Source organism: Mustela nivalis (assembly GCF_964662115.1).
Source record: "Mustela nivalis genome assembly, chromosome: 7".
NCBI classification, from domain to species: Eukaryota; Metazoa; Chordata; class Mammalia; order Carnivora; family Mustelidae; genus Mustela; species Mustela nivalis.
The window spans coordinates 101,692,646-101,712,934 of NC_139026.1; the positions used below are offsets into that span (position 1 = coordinate 101,692,646).

The following is a 20,289-nucleotide window of genomic DNA, read 5'->3' on the forward strand; positions in this document are numbered from 1 at the left end:
TCTATAGTTATGCTGAACATGTCCTTGGGAATGCAGATTTTCTTGCCAGATCCCTGCGGCATATGTTTACAAAAGTCTGGTTAGGGCCAGAGGGTAGGTAACCTTGTCAGTTTAACAGCCAGCTGCCTTATACAGAGACTGAGCCTATAGACTTGGCTCCTTTAACAGCACACAGACGGTAACTACTTTCTCTTCACTTCAAGGAGTATCGTAAAGTTCGTCATTCATAGCAACAGAAGCTCTTATGAGCAAGATGCAAGACCCTTCCTTTTTCTGTACAGTGGTTGCAGACTCTATCATTTGAACTGATGTGTGAAGTCTGGGGGTACTAAAGACTTCAAGCCACAGGGAAGTTTCTTTATCAACCTCTAGGGTTGGTTCACCAAAGGAATTGAGTATGAAGCCAGTCTGTGACCATAAAGTATGCCAGGATGAAAGGTGGCAAAAGGACCACTACACTGTTGAAAGCTTCAATATTAACTCCATTCTAAAGAGTATGGGTAGAAACTGGCCATTTGAGAGAAATGTGCAAGCAAGCAAACTGTTGTGATCATTGAATCTACCTGTATGTCAGTCAGCTCTGGCTGATTTTCTTGCTTGGTAAGAGCAAGATGCAAAAGAAGTTACAGATTTAATCCCCAAATTGTCATTGCTTTGTTCTACTACTCCAGACTCCCCAACCTCAATCTGTGTTTCCCTGATGCAGTATTTAGTCAATACAAGTAAACAGATCTGGACTGGGGAGAACCCACTCCACCCTGTCCTACTTCAGAAGGGCCAATAGCAACATCAATAGAAAAGGCAACATATTTATTGATACTAATTTAATGGGCATGTAAAGGGACCTGGTTAGAGCTTGAAAGGACATTAGAGTGCCTTCCTGATTTCATAGTGCCTACATTTATGGGTAGTTGTTTAAAAATGTGCCCCCCTCAAAAAAATAAAAAGACTTGTGGAATCCATTATTCTTGGTTTTTGTTATTTGGTTCTCTGTGTGTGTGTGTGTCTGTCTGTCTGTCTGTCTGTTTTCTAAACTAATCTCTACACTCAATGTGGGGGCTTGAACTCATGATCCCAAGATCAAGAGTCAAATGCTCTAACAATGGAGCCAGCCAGATGCCCCTTGGTTCTGTTGTAAATGACTTTTTATGGGTGTGTGAGAACAACTCAATAACTTCACATTATTGCTATTCCATTTTAATTTCCCCCTCAGAAATTATAGCAGACATACTCTCGATGAAAACCCCAGCTAACAGGGACGTAAACATCGCTTGCTTGTGTCAAGCCTGGTTTTCTTTGCTTTTTCACTTAGTGTTTCTCAAGGCATTGCCTGAGGAACAAAGGCATCAGAATTGTTTATGATAAACATCTTGAGGTGGGGCTCAGGATTCCGCATGTTTATTGAGCTGCCTAGGTGATTTTTATGCATACTAAATTTTGAGAACAACCACCTTGGAGAAACCCTCTTTCAAAGTCACAGGGAGTTTATCTTGGTGGGCCATTTGTCCTTCACAGTAGAAGAGAAGAGAAACTATCTTCCACCCTGGAGGAGGCCTTGGACCCTTCCAAGCTCCCCTTCCATCCAGTGTTCTCCTTTTACATTGGAGCCAAAGTTCCTTGACAGTCAGTATTCATTCAGCTTCTGCTTAGGGGGGTGGTGAACGGTAAACCAAACTGGTCTATGGTCTGGTGCTGTTTTCATGAGAAACAGTGCAAGAGCACTGGTGTAGGGGTGGTAAGGACTTTGGCCTAGCTTTAGAGGCGAGGGCCCAGCTGAAACAGGTGCCTTCTTGGTGGCATGCTGCCTACATGTAACTGCTTTTTTCTCATTTAGATCACTTTCGTGGCCAGTATTGTGAAACAAATGGTAAAGGGGCTTTCAGCTTCATTTCCGCTGCTAAGTCCCAGCCAAGCAGTTCTGCTGTATCAGCAATTTTACATCCTCAGGAGCTGCCTGCAGCACAGCAAGACTTTAGCTGAGTATATTAGGAATGACTACAGAGAAGAATTCAGGTAAGAAAAGTCTGAATCAAATCTGCAGTAGCATCCGCTCATTTCTGATTTTCAGGCAGAATCTTTAGAAGAAGAGAAGATGGGCAATTCTGGTTTTGTGTTTAATAGCATCTCAATTTGACCTGTGGTAAGGCAGGGTTAGGGGGAGCTCTAAGAACCACTGCCATTTAAAGTGTATTCCTAGGCTAGAAAAGATTAAGGAAACCTCACACTCTTTGCTGAAGAACTGTTCCTGTCTCATTGTCTTTGTGGCAGCCAGCCCCCCCCCCCCAGAAGTACTTATGATTTTCACATGCTGTGAGGAATCAAGAGGAACAAACCCTACAAAAAGGGAAGACGAGTTAGGGAATTTAACTGAAGCACTGGGGGTGTGGGGAAGCAAACCACAGCTGATAAAGGAGAAACAATTAACAAGCATGGTTATTACTTTCTGTTTGTCTCCTTCACCCCTCTCTTCCTCAGTCAGCAAACAGTAAGGAAGAGCTATAGTTAACGAGCTTAGGTTTCACCAGCCTGGGGGTTCTATACCTCAGGGCCTCCTCCTATTTCTAGGCGGGCAGCCCGCATCAGCACCTATCAAGAGAAACACCCAGCTTGCCTTGAACTTAAGATGAAAAGGGTACTACAGGCATAGCTTTGTTCCCAGTCCTGGTGCAGACATAAAATGTTGTAGAGGCATACATTATGGCCCTAGAATGGCTTTTTAAAACATTCTGGCCCAATTTGTGGACCTTGTTTTTCCTCCATGTGGTTTTATACCCTAGGTTCCACTCTGGCTCCTATAAAAGGGATTTGTTTGGCCTGCTCAGAACTGGTCCACACAACCTATTTTTTTTCCTCTTTTTTTTTTTTTAAAGGTAAAATGTATAGACCATGAAATTCACTATTTTAAAGTGTGCTTTTAATACATTTTACGATGTTGTGCAACCATCTCCATTGTCTAATTGCAGAACATTTTCATCACCCCTAAAGAAACCCGGTGCCCATTAAGCAGTCACATGCCATGGTCCCCTCCCCTAGCCCCTGGCAACCATGAATCCACCTTCTCTCCTTGAGGATTTGTGTATTCTGGACATTTCATGCAAATAGAATCATAAGATACATGGCTTACTCCTACTGTGTCTGGCTTCTTTCACTTAACATCATGTCTTCAAGCTGCATCCATGCTGTGGCCCGTATCACACAGTCCAATCTTCCAGTGTTCGTTGTGCACATTTAAAAACCCAAACAAGGGGCGCCTGGGTGGCTCAGTGGGTAAAGCCGCTGCCTTCGGCTCAGGTCATGATCTCAGGGTCCTGGGATTGAGTCCCGCATCGGGCTCTCTGCTCAGCGGGGAGCCTGCTTCCTCCTCTCTCTCTCTCTCTCTCTCTCTGCCTGCCTCTCTGCTTACTTGTGATCTCTGTCTGTCAAGTAAAATAAATAAAATCTTTTAAATAAATAAATAAATAAATAAATAAATAAATAAATAAATAAAAACCCAAACAACTGGGTGCCTGGGTGTCTCAGAGGATGGAGCATCTGCCTTTGGCTCAGGTCATGATCCCGGAGTCCAGGGATCAAGTCCTGCATTGGGCTCCCTGCTCCTTGGAGAGCCTGCTTCTTCCTCTGCCTCTTTCTCTGTGTCTCTCATGAATAAATAAATAAAATCCTTAAAAAAAAAAAAATCCAAACAACTGCCAAAACAGTGTCACATTCCTGAGTGACAACAGTTGACAGGAGCCCACTAGCAGCTGCCCCTGCACCCCTGCCTCCTCTCCACTCTCACCTGACCTTCCTCCCAATGGGTTACCTTGGGCATTTAGGTTTGTGATCCTTGTTTTAAACTTATTTATTAACTTGCGTGCATTAGAATCACCAGAGCAACTATGAAAAAATACTGATACCCAGGTCCCACGGAGAACCTTCAGTGGTGGGGGCCCAGTATTGACATTTTAAAAACCTCCCTGGGTGATTCTAATGCGCAGGCAGCCAGGGGTTGAGAGGCTGTCTTTTAACCCATCACCAGATGGCTTGTGGCTTTCTCCCTTTCCTTTCTTCGCTTGGCCTTTCCCAAACTTTTACCAAGGCGGTGGGGATGAACCCTACCCTTCACAACCTGACCCTCTTATTTCAATTTCCTGTGTATTGCCCAAGGAAACAAGAAGCACGAGCCTCAGCCCACACTGCGGTGAGGACAGTCCTGGCTTCCGTACTCATGCCTTGATAAGGGATACATCGTGAATGAAATTCACTTCCTTTGCTATCGTCAAGTGTCTCAATGAGCTAAAAGGCACACATGTCTGAGATCTTCTAGGTCACCCAACAGAGGAGATCAAACAACTGAAAATGTTGGCCAAATCTTGTAGCTTAGACCCCCATATCCAACAGCCCTACGCCAGGGAGTGTATACGTGCTGATGTGACCAATGTGAAATTCTTGTTTTTAAAGCTATTTTGTTTCTTTTTATGATTTGCAGGTACTTCATTCACATGCCAGCCTTGGAAAAAAGGCTCCCATTGTGGTATCCTCTTACCCAACCTACCATTCAACTTTTTCATGAAGTTCTGAAATTAGTTGAACAGAAACAATGTGTGAAATATTAGTAGAGTCTAAAATGTTAACCAGGAATCAACCTAATATTTATGAGAAAACTTGTTTGATTTGTTTAATATCTGGATATCCCTGTGTCTCATAAACAGATTTTTTTTGAATGTTCCAACAATTCCTGTAAGAGAAGTCCTGAAAGTTTTTTATCTGCCACGAAAAAGAAACTTTAAATACACTGACACTAATAAAGTGATGCTAAAAACAAATGTTCCTCTAAAAAAGTTCCTAAAAATAAAAAACTACAAAGGGAACAGAAGGCCATGGAGAACAACTGTAGAAAGTACAACCTGATCAGTTTTGTTGGTGTAATAATGGTGAGCGGTAGAAAGTCACTGAAATGTCCAAAGATAAACTGTGGTTTACAAAGTGTTTACAAATCATTACAAGAAATGCCGAGTAGCAGGCTGACACCCTCCTTCTCCATCTGTAAAAATTCTAGTGAAATAAGTATTCATGGGAGAATGAGCAGAAGAACACAGGCATAACTGTAAGGAAGGTCAGGTCCTCATTTATCTTAGGGAAGGAAGCTTGGAGTTTCTTCAACACAATTAAGTGCATTCTGGTGCTCAGTTCAGGCACCTGGGGGCTACTGCAAGCGATCTCACAGAGTCTCCACAGAGGAGAAATCTCTAATCAGTTATGGCTCTCCCAACCCTTCGGAAAAAATGTCTTCACTGTATCTTATGGCAATAAAATAATCCAACAAAAACTTCACTTTAAGCTATTGAATTTGGACTTTCAAGAACTTTAGAAAGTGAGTCCTTTATTTGACCTACCATGACTTGAAGGAGGATCAGAGAAACCCCCAAAGAAAAGTTCTCAAACCAGATGTGCCCAGGCCGTGCACTGGAGAGAGGAGTAAACTCACTCGTGACGTCTGGTAATGCTTTGTGGCTGAGCCATTAACCAGCTACTTGACCCCAAACAAGTAGTCTACCCTGCCGTATGGAAGGGTGGAACGAGATGTTCCGCAAGCTCTAACATTCCCTCTTCTTAACGCTCTGTGATGGGGCAGTGCCTTCCTCTGCTATCCTGGCTCATTGGGTGACTTCATGTGGATTCCAAATAATCCTGCTTTCTTCAGACTGAACATTTCCCTTTCAGCTGTCCCCAACATCAGCCCACAAAGCATCCAAGTTCTCTCTATCATCACCGATCAAGGACTACAAGTCTAGTTTCCAGTGTGAGGGCAGTGATGGAGGGTGTGGAATGGTGTCTGTGAGTGTCCTGGGCTGTCAGATGAGGGAATGCTCCCAGGAAGATGGTCAGTCAGAAGCATATGAAAAGGTTTGGGGGACAAAGGCAACAAGACTTCAAACTGGACTAATGATGGACAGTGGGCTGTCCACTGGTGAATGGGGGGACCCACAGAATGACAAGAGGGTCAACTCAGCTCTGCCTCAGCTTCTAAACAGTGCCTTGGCTCTGGGTCATTAGTGGTGCCAGCCCACAGAGGGCTTGTGCTTCCCTCCCATTGCCTGAGGTGCAGGATGCCTCTTCTCTCCCACTCTTCTCTTTCCTTTGAGAGCATGCTTTATCAGATCCGTGGGAGGAAAGCTCTGTCAGAACGCATCTGCATCCTTCCATGTAGGGCTCCATCAGTGGCGTTCTTGAAAGCTCATGGCTGCATTTCTGTCATCCTGATTTTCTTATGGCATTTGTCTATTTGTTTGCACAGTGTGGGAGGGGAACCCCCAAAACAACACTTGAAAGGGTTATCCTGCTACAGTTCTTTCCCTCTGTTTTTTGCATTGCTGCCAAAGCCAAGAAAGTCATGAAATAATCCATCTCTCTTAGTGATCAGGCACATTTGATTTACTAAATATTGACTTCAATTACAGAATGCCTTTAGGAAATCTAACTGTAGAAAAATTCTGAATATGAAAATCACGTATATAACTTTTTACAAATACAAAGAGTCATCAAAAATGGAAGCACACATAGCTAGTTTTAAGGCTGGGCTGAAGATTCTAGACTCTTTGACCACTTTTATAACACACAAGTATTGCCATTTACCACCTGCACTGAAAGTAAATTCAGGGTAGTAAGCTCTACCACTTTGTATATAAATATATGTGTGCATTGTATGTGTAAACACATATCTATAATAGGGGTTAAGAACATGGGTTTTGAGTTTAAATGAGTTTTTTTAGGATTATTTATTTATTTATTTGACAGAAAGAGAGATCACAAGTAGGCAGAAAGGCAGGCAGAGAGAGAGGAGGAAGCAGGGTTCTTGCTGAGTAGACAGCCCAGTGTGGGGTTCGATCCCAGGACCCTAAGACCATGACCCGAGCTGAAGGCAGAGGCTTAACCCACTGAGCCACCAGGTGCCCGAGGTTAAATGAGTTTAAGTTAAGTTTAAATGGTTGAGGGTTTTTTTTTTTTAAGATTTTATTTATTTTTTTACTTATTTGAAAGAGAGACAGAAAGAGCAGGCATATAAGCAGGGGAGGGGCAGAGGGAGACGGACAAGGAGACTCCCCACTGAACAGGGAGCCCGAACCAGGACTGGATCCCATAACCCTGAGATCATTACCAGAACCAAAGGTAGCCACCTAACCGACTAAGTACCCGTCAATGGTTGAGTTGAAATCTCAACTCTGCATTAGGTTTTGGACACTGGGAAATTCCTTAATATCTCTGTTTCAGTCAAAACAAAGATAGTATAACCTATCCCTAGGGTTGTTAAGAGCTTTTATGCAAAGATGGTGTTAATGCACTTATTATGGTATGTGGCATATAATGAGGATTCAGTATGTGATATTTATTATTATTATTACCATTATCATTAATATTATTAAAATAATATCAAAGCTGGATAAAAACTTATAGATTAATAAGTACGGGTCTTTAAAATAAACAAATAAATGTACTGGCTTTATTGTTTTGGACCAACTGGGGGACTAGCTACTATACTCAGCCCCTAATCAATATAACATTGAAGAACAGATTCATTTGGTTATTAAATTAAAAAATTCAATTTTCTATTAGCAGGAGTGTGACTTAATGGACAAATGACCATTTCTATGGCTTGCCACCATGAAGGACTGTGGACTCTAACTGATACTATCAGTGCAAGAGCTACATGGGAAATATTCTTCCAAGGATAGACAGAAAGCGTTTTAATCATGTAAACTTTTTTTTAGCCTTTGATTTAAACAGCATGAACAGGGGTAGGGGCAGAAGGAGAGAGAATCTCACACAGACTCCCTACTGAGTACAGAGCCCAAGTCAGGGTTTGATCTCACCCCTGAAATAATGAATGGTGCCGAAATCACAACCCTGAGATAATGACTGGAGCTGAAATCGAGTTGGACACTCAACTGACTGAGCCACCCAGGCGCCCCTTGATGGCAATTTCTGAGCAACTTTTATGGTGTTAACCATCTGATTTCTTTTTGTTCATTGTGTTGACCATTGCATTCTAAAAATGCAAAGCCGGCTTGTAAGGTCTAACTGGACTTGGGTCTCTGTAAGAGGGAGACAGTCAGCAACTCTCCATCCAGTCAGACCCAGTACTCCTATATCTGCATCTGTGATTTGGGGTCTGAAGATTTTTCCATTTGGAAGGCACCACAACTTCTTGGCTAGAAATCTCAGTTGTATAACTCTGTGGCATAGAGTCCAGATGCTACATCAGAAAGACCTTGTTTTGATTCCTTCCTGCCTACTTCCTTGTCACCAGACTTTTGGCAAGTTACTCAATTTCTTTCACAACTTCTGCTTTATCAACTATACAATCAGAAAAAGCTTACCTCAAGGCTTTTTGTGAATAGTCCTTCATTTATATAAAAACAAATAATTCTATGGCTACTATATACTGGGACAAACCACATGGCATTGTCAATATCCACAATTTCATATAATTCAAACAAATAAAGGCCCCTCAATAAATTGTAGCTATTATCCTAATAGACACACTAACTTGCTTGATGAACTCATACTTTAAATACGAATCATCTAATTTTCCAGATGATATTGCATTTTGTTATAACCTGGCTTATTATTGTATAGTTTGGGTAAACCTTAAACTATCCAGCTCAATTACGTATTATTGAGTGGGCATAACATACTTAAGCATGTTCAAATGGAATTTTATATTTTCTTCCTTGCCTCCCCGCAAAATAAAAATCTTTTCTTCCCCCCGTCTTCTCCACAAATGGTACATCATTCATCCGACTGCCCAAAGGAGAAACTTGACAAACCTCTCGGTTTTCTCCTTTCTTTTCATTCTCCAAATGCAACTGACAAAACTGTAAGCTATTTACTAGTGTCCCATGTGATGATTTCATCTGCCTAGACAGGGTGCAAGGATATCCCCCCACCCATCCATTACTTAGTTTGGGTTTTCTGGGGGACAACATTCAAGTTTTACGTTCCTAGCAAGTTCACTTGATAACATGGTATCACCAACTACAGTCACCATGTCACACACAAGATTCTCAAACCTTCTTCATCTCACCACTGAACGCCTGTACCCTTGAAAGCTGGGAGAAGCAGCAACCTCTCCCTCTCTCCCCTGTGCCCTGGCCCCTGGCAACCACTTTCTACTCTGTTTCTATGAACTCAACCTTTTGTTTTGTTTTGTTTTTAAATAAAGGGTTGTTTAAGGCGTCTAAGTTCTGGATTGGTTTATTTTTTTTTAAGTTTTTCATACTATTTTATTGTTCTATTGTTATACTTTACAGAAACATTATTGTCAAATAGGATACATGATGCAGAGAAAAATTTAAATACAAATATTTAGGTACTAATAGGAACTCTACCCATTCTTACTAATCTTCAGTTGTTACTAATCATGAATTAATCTAACCCTCTTTGCTTTCCCAAAGTTCAACAGATAAAAAAATGAAGCTCACCTTCACAGGAAAGACTCCGTTTATCTTTCCAATGTTTCCTGTTTTCCTTTCTTGACCTATAGGAATGATAAGAGGAAAAAAAAATATCACAATCTCCCACTCTCCCTGGAGGGGTTTATTAAATAACAAAGATAAAACAATCAAAAACATTTTCATTTATTTTAAATGGCAATGTTAGGGTAATTACAAATTAAGTCATTCGCCAGAGTCAGGTTCTTTAGCTAAAGCATTACACTTGTCTGTACATTCTTGCTATTTTCTCCTACTTTGTTAAAATCATATAAATGTTCCCTTTTGTCACTATAGATGGATTCAATAATATTCCAAAGAATTCTTCTAGTCCCTTTAAAACAGAATTTCTGGGGCACCTGGATGGCTCAGTCGTTAAGCATCTGCCTTCGGCTCAGGTCATGATCCCAGGGTCCTGGGATGGAGCCCCGCATCGGGCTCCCTGCTTGGCAGGAAGCCTGCTTCTCCCTCTCCCGCTTCTCCTGCTTGTGTTCCCTCTCTCGCTGTCTCTCTCTCTGTCAAATAAGTAAATAAAATCTTTAAACAAAACAAAATAAAACAGGATTTCTATCTGTGCAGACAAGGCAGGGTCCACATGGGCACTGTCCCTTACCGGGGAGGGGCCCTCAAAATCTCCCGTGAGTGCTGGGGGTATGATAAGCACCAGGCGGACTGAGATTGAGTCTTCCCTTCACCCTTCCTCATCCAACCAGTGCTTAGAAGGGCCTGGTAAGGGAAGGTTTTCAAGCATGAAGGAGACGAGGTGTTTGAAGGTTAATTGGTCAGATATGAGAGATTTCTGGCTTCTGGGCTTGGGGAAACCTTGAGTCAAAGGACCTTCTTTTCTTTCCATTTCATTCTAGTCTGCTTTTCCTTTCCTCTTGATTTCTCCTTGGAAGGTGATTCTGACCCTGAAGAAGTAAGAGGGACTCTGGATAAAAGAAGGCAAAGGCTAAAAGGCAAAAGAAAAGGAAGCAAGATTATGTGCCCCCAAGAAACCTGAAAAAGGCAACAAGGACCTAAGTGTCCTTCTAGGTGGCCCACTGCTCTGAAGGCCCCGGGAGAGGTGTGGGGTTTCAGAGCAGAAGTTACGCCTATAAGTAAAGATGCTGGAATTGACCAAAGCACTATCTTACTTCGTCCTCTTTCTACTCCGGAAGGCGACAGGGACAGAGTTGTAGTGGTGTTGGCAGTGACTGTGGATACAGTGATCTGTTTGGCCAGCAAGGAAGGCAGTGGAGGAGGGAGAAGGAGGTTGTAGATCAAGTGACACAGAGCAACTGTGGCGTTCTGTGGGCTCTCTTGCAGTAATTGCCATTGTTTATAATGTTTCTACAGGGAAATGATTCTGTCTGCTGCACAGCTGACCTACCAACCAATGTGAAAAGGACACATGTATAAAGGGAATGTTTTACTTCTATTAGCAACTACAACCACCAGAGGGCTCAGCTGCATTAGAATGACAAAAATAAAAGCAAAATTTCCTCTAAGCAGGAGAATTGACTCTTAAACTTTTAAAATTCCTGTGGACTTTCAAAATGAAATTATTTTTTTGTTGTCATGCTTCTTATATATGTACTAACATAAATCTAGGTGTAAGGAAACTCCTTATGCTCTTATTAAATCCACACAAATTTATGACTGAAAAGTTTATAAAATTTAATAATTAGTATGGTTAATGCAGTGCATGCCACTTTGCTGAAACTCCATGTCCTCTTGCAAAATGAATATGGTAGAATGTATGACACAGGCTCTTGAGTTCAGTATCCTGCTACCACGTTCACTCTCCTCCTCTTTCAGAATTACTACATGTCTTTATTTACAGGCCATGCTGTCCTTTGACTTTGCTTGACCTGAACATTTCCCTATCTCTAAGTAGAGTCTGCTTCTGTTCTCCTTTTGACCAGCAACAATTAAAGTTTTCCCACTTAGGGGCAGACAATGGATCAGTGTAAACAAGGCAAACACCCGCATCTCACTGAAAAGAAAACCAAACATTAAATTCTCTAAGAAACCCCCCAGACTTCCAAGTTGAAAACTAGTCCCCAATTTGAAAGGGTCTCCTATAGAGGATAAAGAACTCACAAACTGTTTCAAATATGGTGACTTAAGTGTAGTTTATGCCTTTTTCTTCCCAGTATCCCCTGTTTCATTTATAAAAGTGTCCTGGTTATAAGCTAGTCCTGGCATGGAGTTTTAAGATCAGCAAAGACCTGTGCCTTAGCAGTAGGAATTAGGAAGCAAAGACATTAAAGCCACATAAAGCAGTTTCAAAGGCTTTTCCCAGAGGCTTATCTAGTCCAATAGGAGTGAAGCTTTGGGGGTTAAGCCAAACTTCAGACATGTTCTAATCTCCTTCTGTGACTCAGAGGTCTTAGGGGTTCCCACTACTCCCCACTCTTCCAAAACACCACCTCAAAAAGCAGACTACAAGAAAGGAAATAAAGTGAAAGATTTCATCACCATTAGGATCCTCTGCTATCTGAGAGCATGTAAGGTCATTTCAGGGTAGGAGGAGTGAAACTTCTCAAAGAGCCACATTTACTCAGAAAAGCTGGAAGATAGGACAGAAGTTTTGTAACCGTATGACATAATTTGGCTAACATTGTACACTGGGTTATACAAAATGATTCCTCACTGCCAAGTCTCAAGACTAAATTCAGCTGCCAATGTGACTTCGGATGGTTCAGTGTTAACAATAATGAAAAGATGCCACAAAATAGTGAATTTTAAGGAGACCAAGAAATATTCCTCTAAAACATAAAGTATGCTGAGCAGAAGAGAAAGAGTGTATGTGCGTAGTGATCAGGTCCAAGAACTAAAGCAGTCCACCGGCTGACATTTGTTGAGATTGGGCTGTTGAAGTGACGCTGATGAGAGCATTCTGGCAAGCTGGGGTCCTCGTTCCTTCAGAACAGGACTATCACTAGCATTATTTCAGACTTCATCAAGCCATGACTGGAACAGCGTGTCATAATGGACAGGAACGGGAAAGACGGAAGAGTACCATCTGTCTCTGGCACATGTGCCGGGGGCACTCGATGTGGGCAGAATGTCTGACGTGGCCTGTCAAAGGTTTAGGAGTTCCATATGGTTTTCAAGGATTTAGTCCCAGAGAGAAATCCATCCAATTCACTAAGCATCTTTTCTGAGTTTGTTGGGTACTTAGGGCATACAAAAAAAAAAAAAAAAAAAAAAAAAAAAAAAAAAACTGGGTCCCTGCTCTAATAAGCTAAGTTTACTAAGCTAAATCATGAGTACAATCCTCAAAATTTTTGCCATATTGTCTGCATTTTTATTTACTCAATATTTTTCTAACATCATTATTTACTAAATAATTTTCTACTCTGTCTACCTACTCTGGCCATGTCCTAAAGGATATTTGGGAAATCATGGAGTTGATGTTCTAGATATATATTTTAAATACTTATGTGCACATATATATCAAACGTACATTTTTAAAAAGATTTAATTTATTTATTTGAGAGAGAGAGAGACTGAGAAAGAGAGAGAGAGAAAGAAAGCACAGGAGGGGGTAGGGTCAGAGCAAGGAGCCCAATATGGGACTCAATCCTAGAACTCCAGGATCATGACCTGAGCCAAAGGCAGTTGCTTAACCAACTGAGCCACCCAGGCACTCTTAAATGCACATTTTTAAATAAACAAAATTTTTAAATTTTTATATGTCCTTTTCTTAGACTACCTAAAATAATCTTTGTACCCCACTATGAGAATGACAGTAGGAAGGTACTCAAAGAAAATATTTTATAAGGGTAGAACAGGTCAGATGATAAGAGACACAAAGAAAGTATTACAGGAAATCATAGGAGGAAGAGTTTAGTTTTGATTGGGTACATCAAGGATACCTATTTTTTAAATTTTATTTTTATGTTATTTCATATTTTACTCAAGTTTTTATTTAAATTCCACTAAGTTAACATACAGTATAATTTTATTTTAATTGTTTTATTATGTTATATTAGTCACCATACAGTACATCATTAGTTTTTGATGTAGTGTTCCATGATTCATTGTTTGAGTATAACACCCAGCGCTCCATGCAATCTGTGCCCTCCTTAACACTCATTACCAGGCTCACCCATCCCCTTACTCCCCTCCCTTCTAAAACCCTCAGTTTGTTTCCCAGAGTCCCTGGTCTCTCATGGTTCATCTCCCTCTCCATTTTCCACCCCTTCGTTTTTCTCTTCCTTCTCCTAATGTCCTCCATGCCATTCCTTATATTCCACAAATAAGTGAAACCATATGATAATTGTCTTTCTCTGCTTGATTTATTTCACTTAGCATAGTCTCAAGAAGGCCTATGAAGATTCTATATTTGAGGAGATTTTAAAGATACCCAAGTCTGTGATAATTTTTTAACAGTACAGAACATGGAAAATGGTAAGATTTGACAAAGCTCGGTGGTTGGTGAGTGCACAGATATTCCTGTATTATTCTCTTTACTTCTCTGTATACTTGAAACATTTCACAGTAACAATGATAAAGTGTATCTAGGGTTTGGAAAAGAGAAAAGCATTCCATACAGAAGAGAAACTATGAATGAAAGCACAGAATCCTGGGGGAGCTTGGGTAGCTAAGGGGGCTAAGTGTCAGACTCTCGGGTTCAGCTCAGGTCTTGATCTCAGGGTCCTGAGTCCAAGCCCCCTGTTGGGCTCCATGTGAAGCCTACTTAAAAAAAAAAGAAAGAAAGAAAGAAAAAGAAAAAGAAAAGCAAACACAGAATCCTGAAATTCTGGCTGGGTGGTTTAGTCAAAGGTCTAGTCACCCTGGGTCCCTGGGTGGCTCAGTTGGTGGAATGTCTGACTGCTGGTTTCAGTTCAGGAGAAGGAGTCCCGAGTTGGGCTCCAGCTCAGCGGGGAATTAGCTTGTTCTCTCCCTCTGCACCCCTCCCTCTCCTCCCCACCCTCTCCCAGCTCCTGTGCACTGGCGTGTTCTCTTTCTCTGTCTCTCTCTCTAGTAAATAAATCTTAAAGAAAGAAAGAAGGAAGGAAGGAAGGAAAGAAAGAAAGAAAGAAAGAAAGAAAGAAAGAAAGAAAGAAAGAAAGAAAGAAAGAAAGAAAGGAAGGAAGGAAGGAAGGTAGGTGAGTGCTGGAAAATTAGGATGCTGTCAGATCATACAGACCCTGGTTAAATGGTCCTAAGAGGCTGCGGATGTGGGAAACCCTTAGAGGATTCTGATAAACAACGTATGATCAGAGCAGCAGATTAGGAACAGAATTCTAGGAGAAATTTGTAAGAAAGGGAGAGCCCATATTTGGAAAGGTCTTATAATAGTGATCCAGGTGGAAATACGGTGGTCTACCTAAGTTCCAAAATATCCTGATTTTTCTCCTTATTCTGCCAGCCTGCATTCTATTTTCACGAAGGAATAAAAAAAATCCAGGGCTCCTGGCTGGTTCAGTTGGTAGAGCATGTGACTCCTGATCTCAGGGTTGTGAGTTTTTCAGCTCATTGTTGGGTGTGGAGCCTACTTGAAAGAATGAAAGAGGGGGGGTGGGGAGAGAGAGAAAGAGAAAAAAAAATTCATTCCCACAAGGCAATCACATTTCCTCCTTCTTTCCCCAGATGGTCTCATCCAACTATAGTGAATATCAGGGTTTGTAAATGTTCTCTGTAAATGGTCAGACAGTAAATATTTTCGGCTTTGCAGGCCATACAGTCGTTTTTGTAACTAAACTCCACTGTAGGGAGGAAAGCAGCCACAAACAATACACAATGAGTGGGTGTGGCTATATTCCAATAAAACTCTATTTATAGAAACTGGAATTTAAATTTCAGATAATTTTCAAGTATCATGAAATATTTTTCTCAACACGTAAAAAAATGTAAAAACCATTCTTAGTTTTCAGACTATAAAAAATTGGCTTCAGAATAGAGAAATGCAAAATAAAACCACAATGAGATACCACTTCTCACCCCCTAGTTGGCTTTATAAAAAGATAATAGCGATTCTTGGCAAAACTGGAACCCTCACACAGTACTGGCGAGAATGTAAAACGTCACAGCAGCCTTGGAAAACAGTCTGAAAAGTTAAACATAGAGTTAGCCTACGATCCAGAAATTCCACTTCTAGGTATATACCCAAGACAAATGAAAACATATATCCACACAAAATATCATACACAAAAGTTCATGGCAGCATTACTCATAACCAAAATGTGGAAACATCCATGCAATAAATTATTTGATAATAAAAATAAATGAAGTATTGATGTGCTATAATATGGCTGAATCCTGAAAATATGCCAAGTGAAAGAAACCTGTTCTAAAGGACCACATGTTTCATGATTTCATTTACATGAAATGCCAGAATAGGAAGATCTATAAAGAAAAAAATAGGATTAGTGATAATTACAGTTCGAGGGGACAGGGGAAGTGACTGCTTATGGGTGTGGGATTTTGGGGGGGTATGATGACAATGTTACAAAATTAATTGTGATGATAGCACAACTCAGAAAATGGTTCTTAGTAAGAACTAATGAATTGCACTGTATAAGGAGGAATTGTATGGTATGTGAATGTTATTTCAATAAAGCTGTTAAAGAATAAATATTAACACGCTACAGGCTCCTTGGTCCTGCAGGTGGTAGTTTGCCAGCCTCTGCTGCAGAGACCAGATAAACTGGTTCCTCCCAGGAGCTTACAAGGGAATTCAGCTCTTTGAGCTTGGAAAATTCAATTTAGAAGAGCTGGAAGATAACTGCAGTCAGACAGGCCTTTGTTGTTGGGACTTGCTGGTGAGGGGGTCTAGATGTCCTAGAGATGTGCGATGTAAGCAATAAGAAACTCCCGTCAACCTGGTGGTTTGTAATTAAAGCCAGGAACTCAGCCCACATGCTCAGACACACTCAGACTCACGTTCTTTCCAGTACGGGGTTCTTGCATAAGGGTCATAGAAGACCTTTACTTGGTCCCAGCCAAACTTCCCAGGGAAAAAATCATTTTGTCTATGTCTCTTCTTTTAGAAGAGCTGGTTAGTTAGCTGAAATTCCTCAATCTAAATTTTTCTTCTTAAAAATATTTTTTTTATGGGGTGTCTGGGTGGTTCGGTGGGTTGAGCTTTTGCCTTTGGCTCAGGTCATGATCTCAGGATCCTGGGATCGAGCCCCGCATCGGGCTCTCTGCTCAGAGGGGAGCCTGCTTTCCCCCCTCTCTCTGTCTGCCTCTCTGCCTACTTGTTATCTCTGTGTGTGTGTGTGTCAAATAAATAAATAAGATCTTTAAAAAAAAATTTTTTTTTTAATTGGGAGCCTGGCTGGCTCCCCCAGGCACAGTCGGTGGAGCATGTGACTCTTGATGTTGGGGGCAGAGATTACTTAAAATAAAATCTTTAAAAAAAAAAAAAAGATTAAAATTAAATAAAATGAAAAACTGGTGAAATCTTGACTGGAGGAGCACTCATTTTAGGAATAATGCTTTTAAGAGCCTAGGAAAGTTGTAATCTAGGACTGCACTGGTCAGAATAAAGACTGTCCCAAATTTTGTAAAGGACAATCTTAATCACTTCTTTGTATCTTTTGGCTTAAGTCCTTAGAATCTCCCAAATGAGATATTACAAACCTTCTTCAAGAAGGCTAAAAATGTTAGGAAATAAAGCACATAGCAGGGTTTCTGCTTTCAAGAGGTTAGGTTCTCAAATAACTTCCAGGCTCAGTTCTGAGATAATTTGTGCTCCATTTCCTCTCTCTTTATGCCTTGCAGGTGGTGATAGCTAATTAAAAAAAAAAAAAAAAATGGAAGAGAATCTTTGGTTTTACCATTATATGTCAAGAAGAGGTCATCTGTAGAAAGAAACGTTTAATATTATGCTGAAAGCACAGCCCTGAGACTCTACAAAGATCTTTGTCTCATTCGCAAATGAATGAATGAACAAACTGCCACCTTTTAGTAATGTAGGCAAGAAGGAAGGAAGGAATGGAGGAGTTTAGAATTTAACGATATATATATATGTAAGCAAAAAGAAAAGATTTTCTCTGAGGAGCACAAGATATGAATTTTAATGATTTTAATGGTGTCACTAAAAGAACCAAAAAAGGGGCGCCTGGGTGGCTCAGTGGGTTAAGCCTCTGCCTTCGGCTTGGGTTGTGATCTCAGCGTCCTGGGCTCGAGTCCCATATCAGGCTCTCTGCTGCAGAGAGCCTCCTTTCCCCTCTCTCTCTGCCTGCCTCTCTGCCTACTTGTGATCTCTCTCTGTCAAATAAATAAATAAAATCTTAAAAAAAAAAAAATGAAGTCATATTATTATTCTGCTCCCCAAGTTTCATATGGAATTAGTCCAGTTTATCAACAGTGGTGGTCTGAATCTATGTAACGAGAAATGCTTTTTTCTCTGTCTCACAGGGGTTCAAAAGTAATTTTGAGGAAGAAAGAAACACATTTGCAACCAATTATATTTTCAAGTTACACTCTAGTTTCAAGGAACTAGGTCAAATTCCTTAGCAGGTTTGGAAGGATTTAACCTGCTCCTTTCTGGGAACAGTGACTATTCCACACGAGGTTGGGAAGTTGGTCCTGCTCAGTTTGTCCTGGAGAGGGCGGTAGCATAATCATGTCTCCATGGTTGACCCACCCAAGAGGTCACATTTGGGTTTTAGCCACAGGAAGCTACTGCTAAAGAATTCCAATGACAAATTCTTGCAGCTGATTTCAGTCTGGAACATGATTAGAATATCAGTCTGTAAACTGAAGGTAGGCCCACACTGAAGATCCCCTAAAACTGTAGGAACTCAGATTTTAAAGCCGCAAACATGGACATGCTGGCTATTAAAATAAAGAGGGTGTGCCTACACTTAAATACTTTAAAAAAAAAAAAAGTGAAATAATGAATAGAAATGGAAGTAACCGAAATGCAGAGCAATTATACAGATGACAATGAAAATGAAATGTAAGAACTCATCAGAGAAAAGGCTATAGTAAAAGGTTATCATTACTTCAAGGGACTGTAATGAGATTTCCCAGGGTGAGTGTGAATTGGGTGTAAGGTGGGGTTAAGGGCTTAAAAAGCTTTCTCAGTTTGAAGCCAGAATGGTGGAATTCCTTGTCCTCCGGATATTCTCCCAGGCCCGATATTAAACACTGCAGGAACCGCTGCCGAAGTTGTGTTTGTACTCAGGAAGCAGCGCTGCATGGAAGTCCTACACAACGCTTCCGGGCCTTGAACGGCCTCACGTTTCTACCTACACTTTCCTACTTAGCACTCCCAGGTTAGTCTTCCAATGATTCAGTAGTGAGAACACCTAATCACTGTCCTTTCACCCCCTCAACCTGAAATCCATGCCGGGCCGGCGCAGTCACGAAAATGGCCTAGTTTTTTTTTTTTTTTTTTTTTTTTTTTAAGAAAACGGCCTAGTTTTGATCCCCCAGACAAAATCAAATTCCTGGCCAGTTGACCCTCTTGGAAAGGAAGACAGCAGAAACACCTTTCCTTTAATTCAGCCAATCAGTGCAGATGTCAGAGCGCCAACTAGATTCCTAGCATTGTGCTTGATGCTATTAGGGACAGACGTGTCGGAGGCTAATAGTCAGGAATACATGATCCACGCAGTTAAATAAAGAGCGTACAAGACCATACATGATTAGCTGTTATCTCTCCCCTTCGTATGGCCTGTGTACTAAGAAGGCGCCCTTGTCAAACTGCCTCGCTACCATGGTGACAGTTAATAAGAAATGCACAGATCCACATCTGAACTGGTTAGAGTTCTACTAGTTGTTATTATTATTTTTAAATATGTAGTTTCTCCACTTAGATGAATGATTCTTAATGGTGGTCTCCAATTTTGTCTATGGATTCTCTCTGAGTCTTTCTTTCCTTTCGGGTCTATATTCTTTCCTTGAAGAAAACCAAACCAAAAGCACATGGACCCATCTGTGCTGACCCTGCCCAGTTTGGGAGCTGTCCCCCTGCTCTGGATGGATCAGGCTTCAATTCTTCCTGCATTGTTTGCAAGGACCTCAATTGTCCCAGGTTTCTAAGTTCATCCAAACTGCTAATATTAGGAATATTCCCCAAGGTTAAGGAAAAAATCCTTGATCATGGTTCCCGTCTTCTCTGCGCCCCACTTCATCCTAGCTGTGCCACTGTCCCCTCCTTTCATTTATTCCCCAAGCACCATTATACACACGGGATTATTTATTACAGACTTTTAATGAAAGCTGAGGAATAACAGAGGAGGTAGTATAATACAGCATAGGACAGGAAATATAAGTACCTGAAAGTTCTTTGGCCATTTTCAATACAAGGAATTTCTGTTTTTTTCTTCTCAGGGCCTGCTTGCTGCCATTTTGCTCAGACTTCCTTCTCCATCGCTTTCCTGAGCTCTTCAGGTCCAACCTCTGAAATTCTATTATTCTGAGCAACATAATTTTCATTGTCAAACCTCCTTCCATATGAATTGACCACACCAAATGGCCAACCTTTTATATTCTTTCTCAAGCAAAAGCTCCATTTACCCAAGAAGTGAATTTTGTCCTTCCCCTAGAATGTAAAATAACAGCTAAAAAGAACTATTTTAAAAGTCATTTATTGTTTTTCCCTGTTCACATACTTTTTGGCTTAACTTTCCCATTTGATCTATATATATTTTTTTAAAAGATTATTTATTTATTTATTTATTTATTTGACAGACAGAGATCACAAGTAGGCACAGAGGCAGGCAGAGAGAGAGAGAGGAGGAGGAAGCAGGCTCTCTGCTGAGCAGAGAGCCCGATGCGGGACTCGATCCTAGGACCCTGGGATCATGACCTGAGCCGAAGGCAGAGACTTTAAACCATGAGCCACTCAGGCGCCCCCCATTTGATC

At 41.0% G+C, this 20,289-nt stretch overlaps 1 protein-coding gene and 1 long non-coding RNA gene across 6 annotated transcripts in view; one reads left to right on the top strand and one right to left on the bottom strand.

The window, feature by feature from the left end:
* The window catches only part of LOC309870395 (uncharacterized protein C12orf56), a 103,200-nt gene extending 98,395 nt beyond the window's left edge, over window positions 1-4,805 (top strand). For 2 of the 5 annotated variants that reach the window (XM_082742531.1, XM_082742535.1), the window contains 2 exons: window positions 1,835-2,013; window positions 4,469-4,805. In XM_082742531.1, coding sequence (XP_082598657.1) covers window positions 1,835-2,013; window positions 4,469-4,595 — 306 coding nt within the window. In that variant the 3' untranslated portion in view covers window positions 4,596-4,805. Of the gene's footprint in view, window positions 1-1,834; window positions 2,014-4,468 lie in introns of those variants that run through there. The other 3 variants (XM_082742532.1, XM_082742534.1, XM_082742533.1) reach the window with 3 other exon arrangements.
* LOC309870400 overlaps window positions 1-19,833 on the bottom strand; it is a 66,731-nt gene extending 46,898 nt beyond the window's left edge. The window contains exons 1-5 of the long non-coding RNA XR_014314559.1: window positions 19,700-19,833; window positions 15,408-15,513; window positions 14,794-14,958; window positions 9,830-9,985; window positions 9,462-9,517 (exon numbers count right to left, since the gene is read on the bottom strand). This is a non-coding gene — a long non-coding RNA (uncharacterized lncRNA). The remainder of the gene's footprint in view (window positions 1-9,461; window positions 9,518-9,829; window positions 9,986-14,793; window positions 14,959-15,407; window positions 15,514-19,699) is intronic.
* Between the last annotated feature and the right edge of the window lie 456 nt (window positions 19,834-20,289).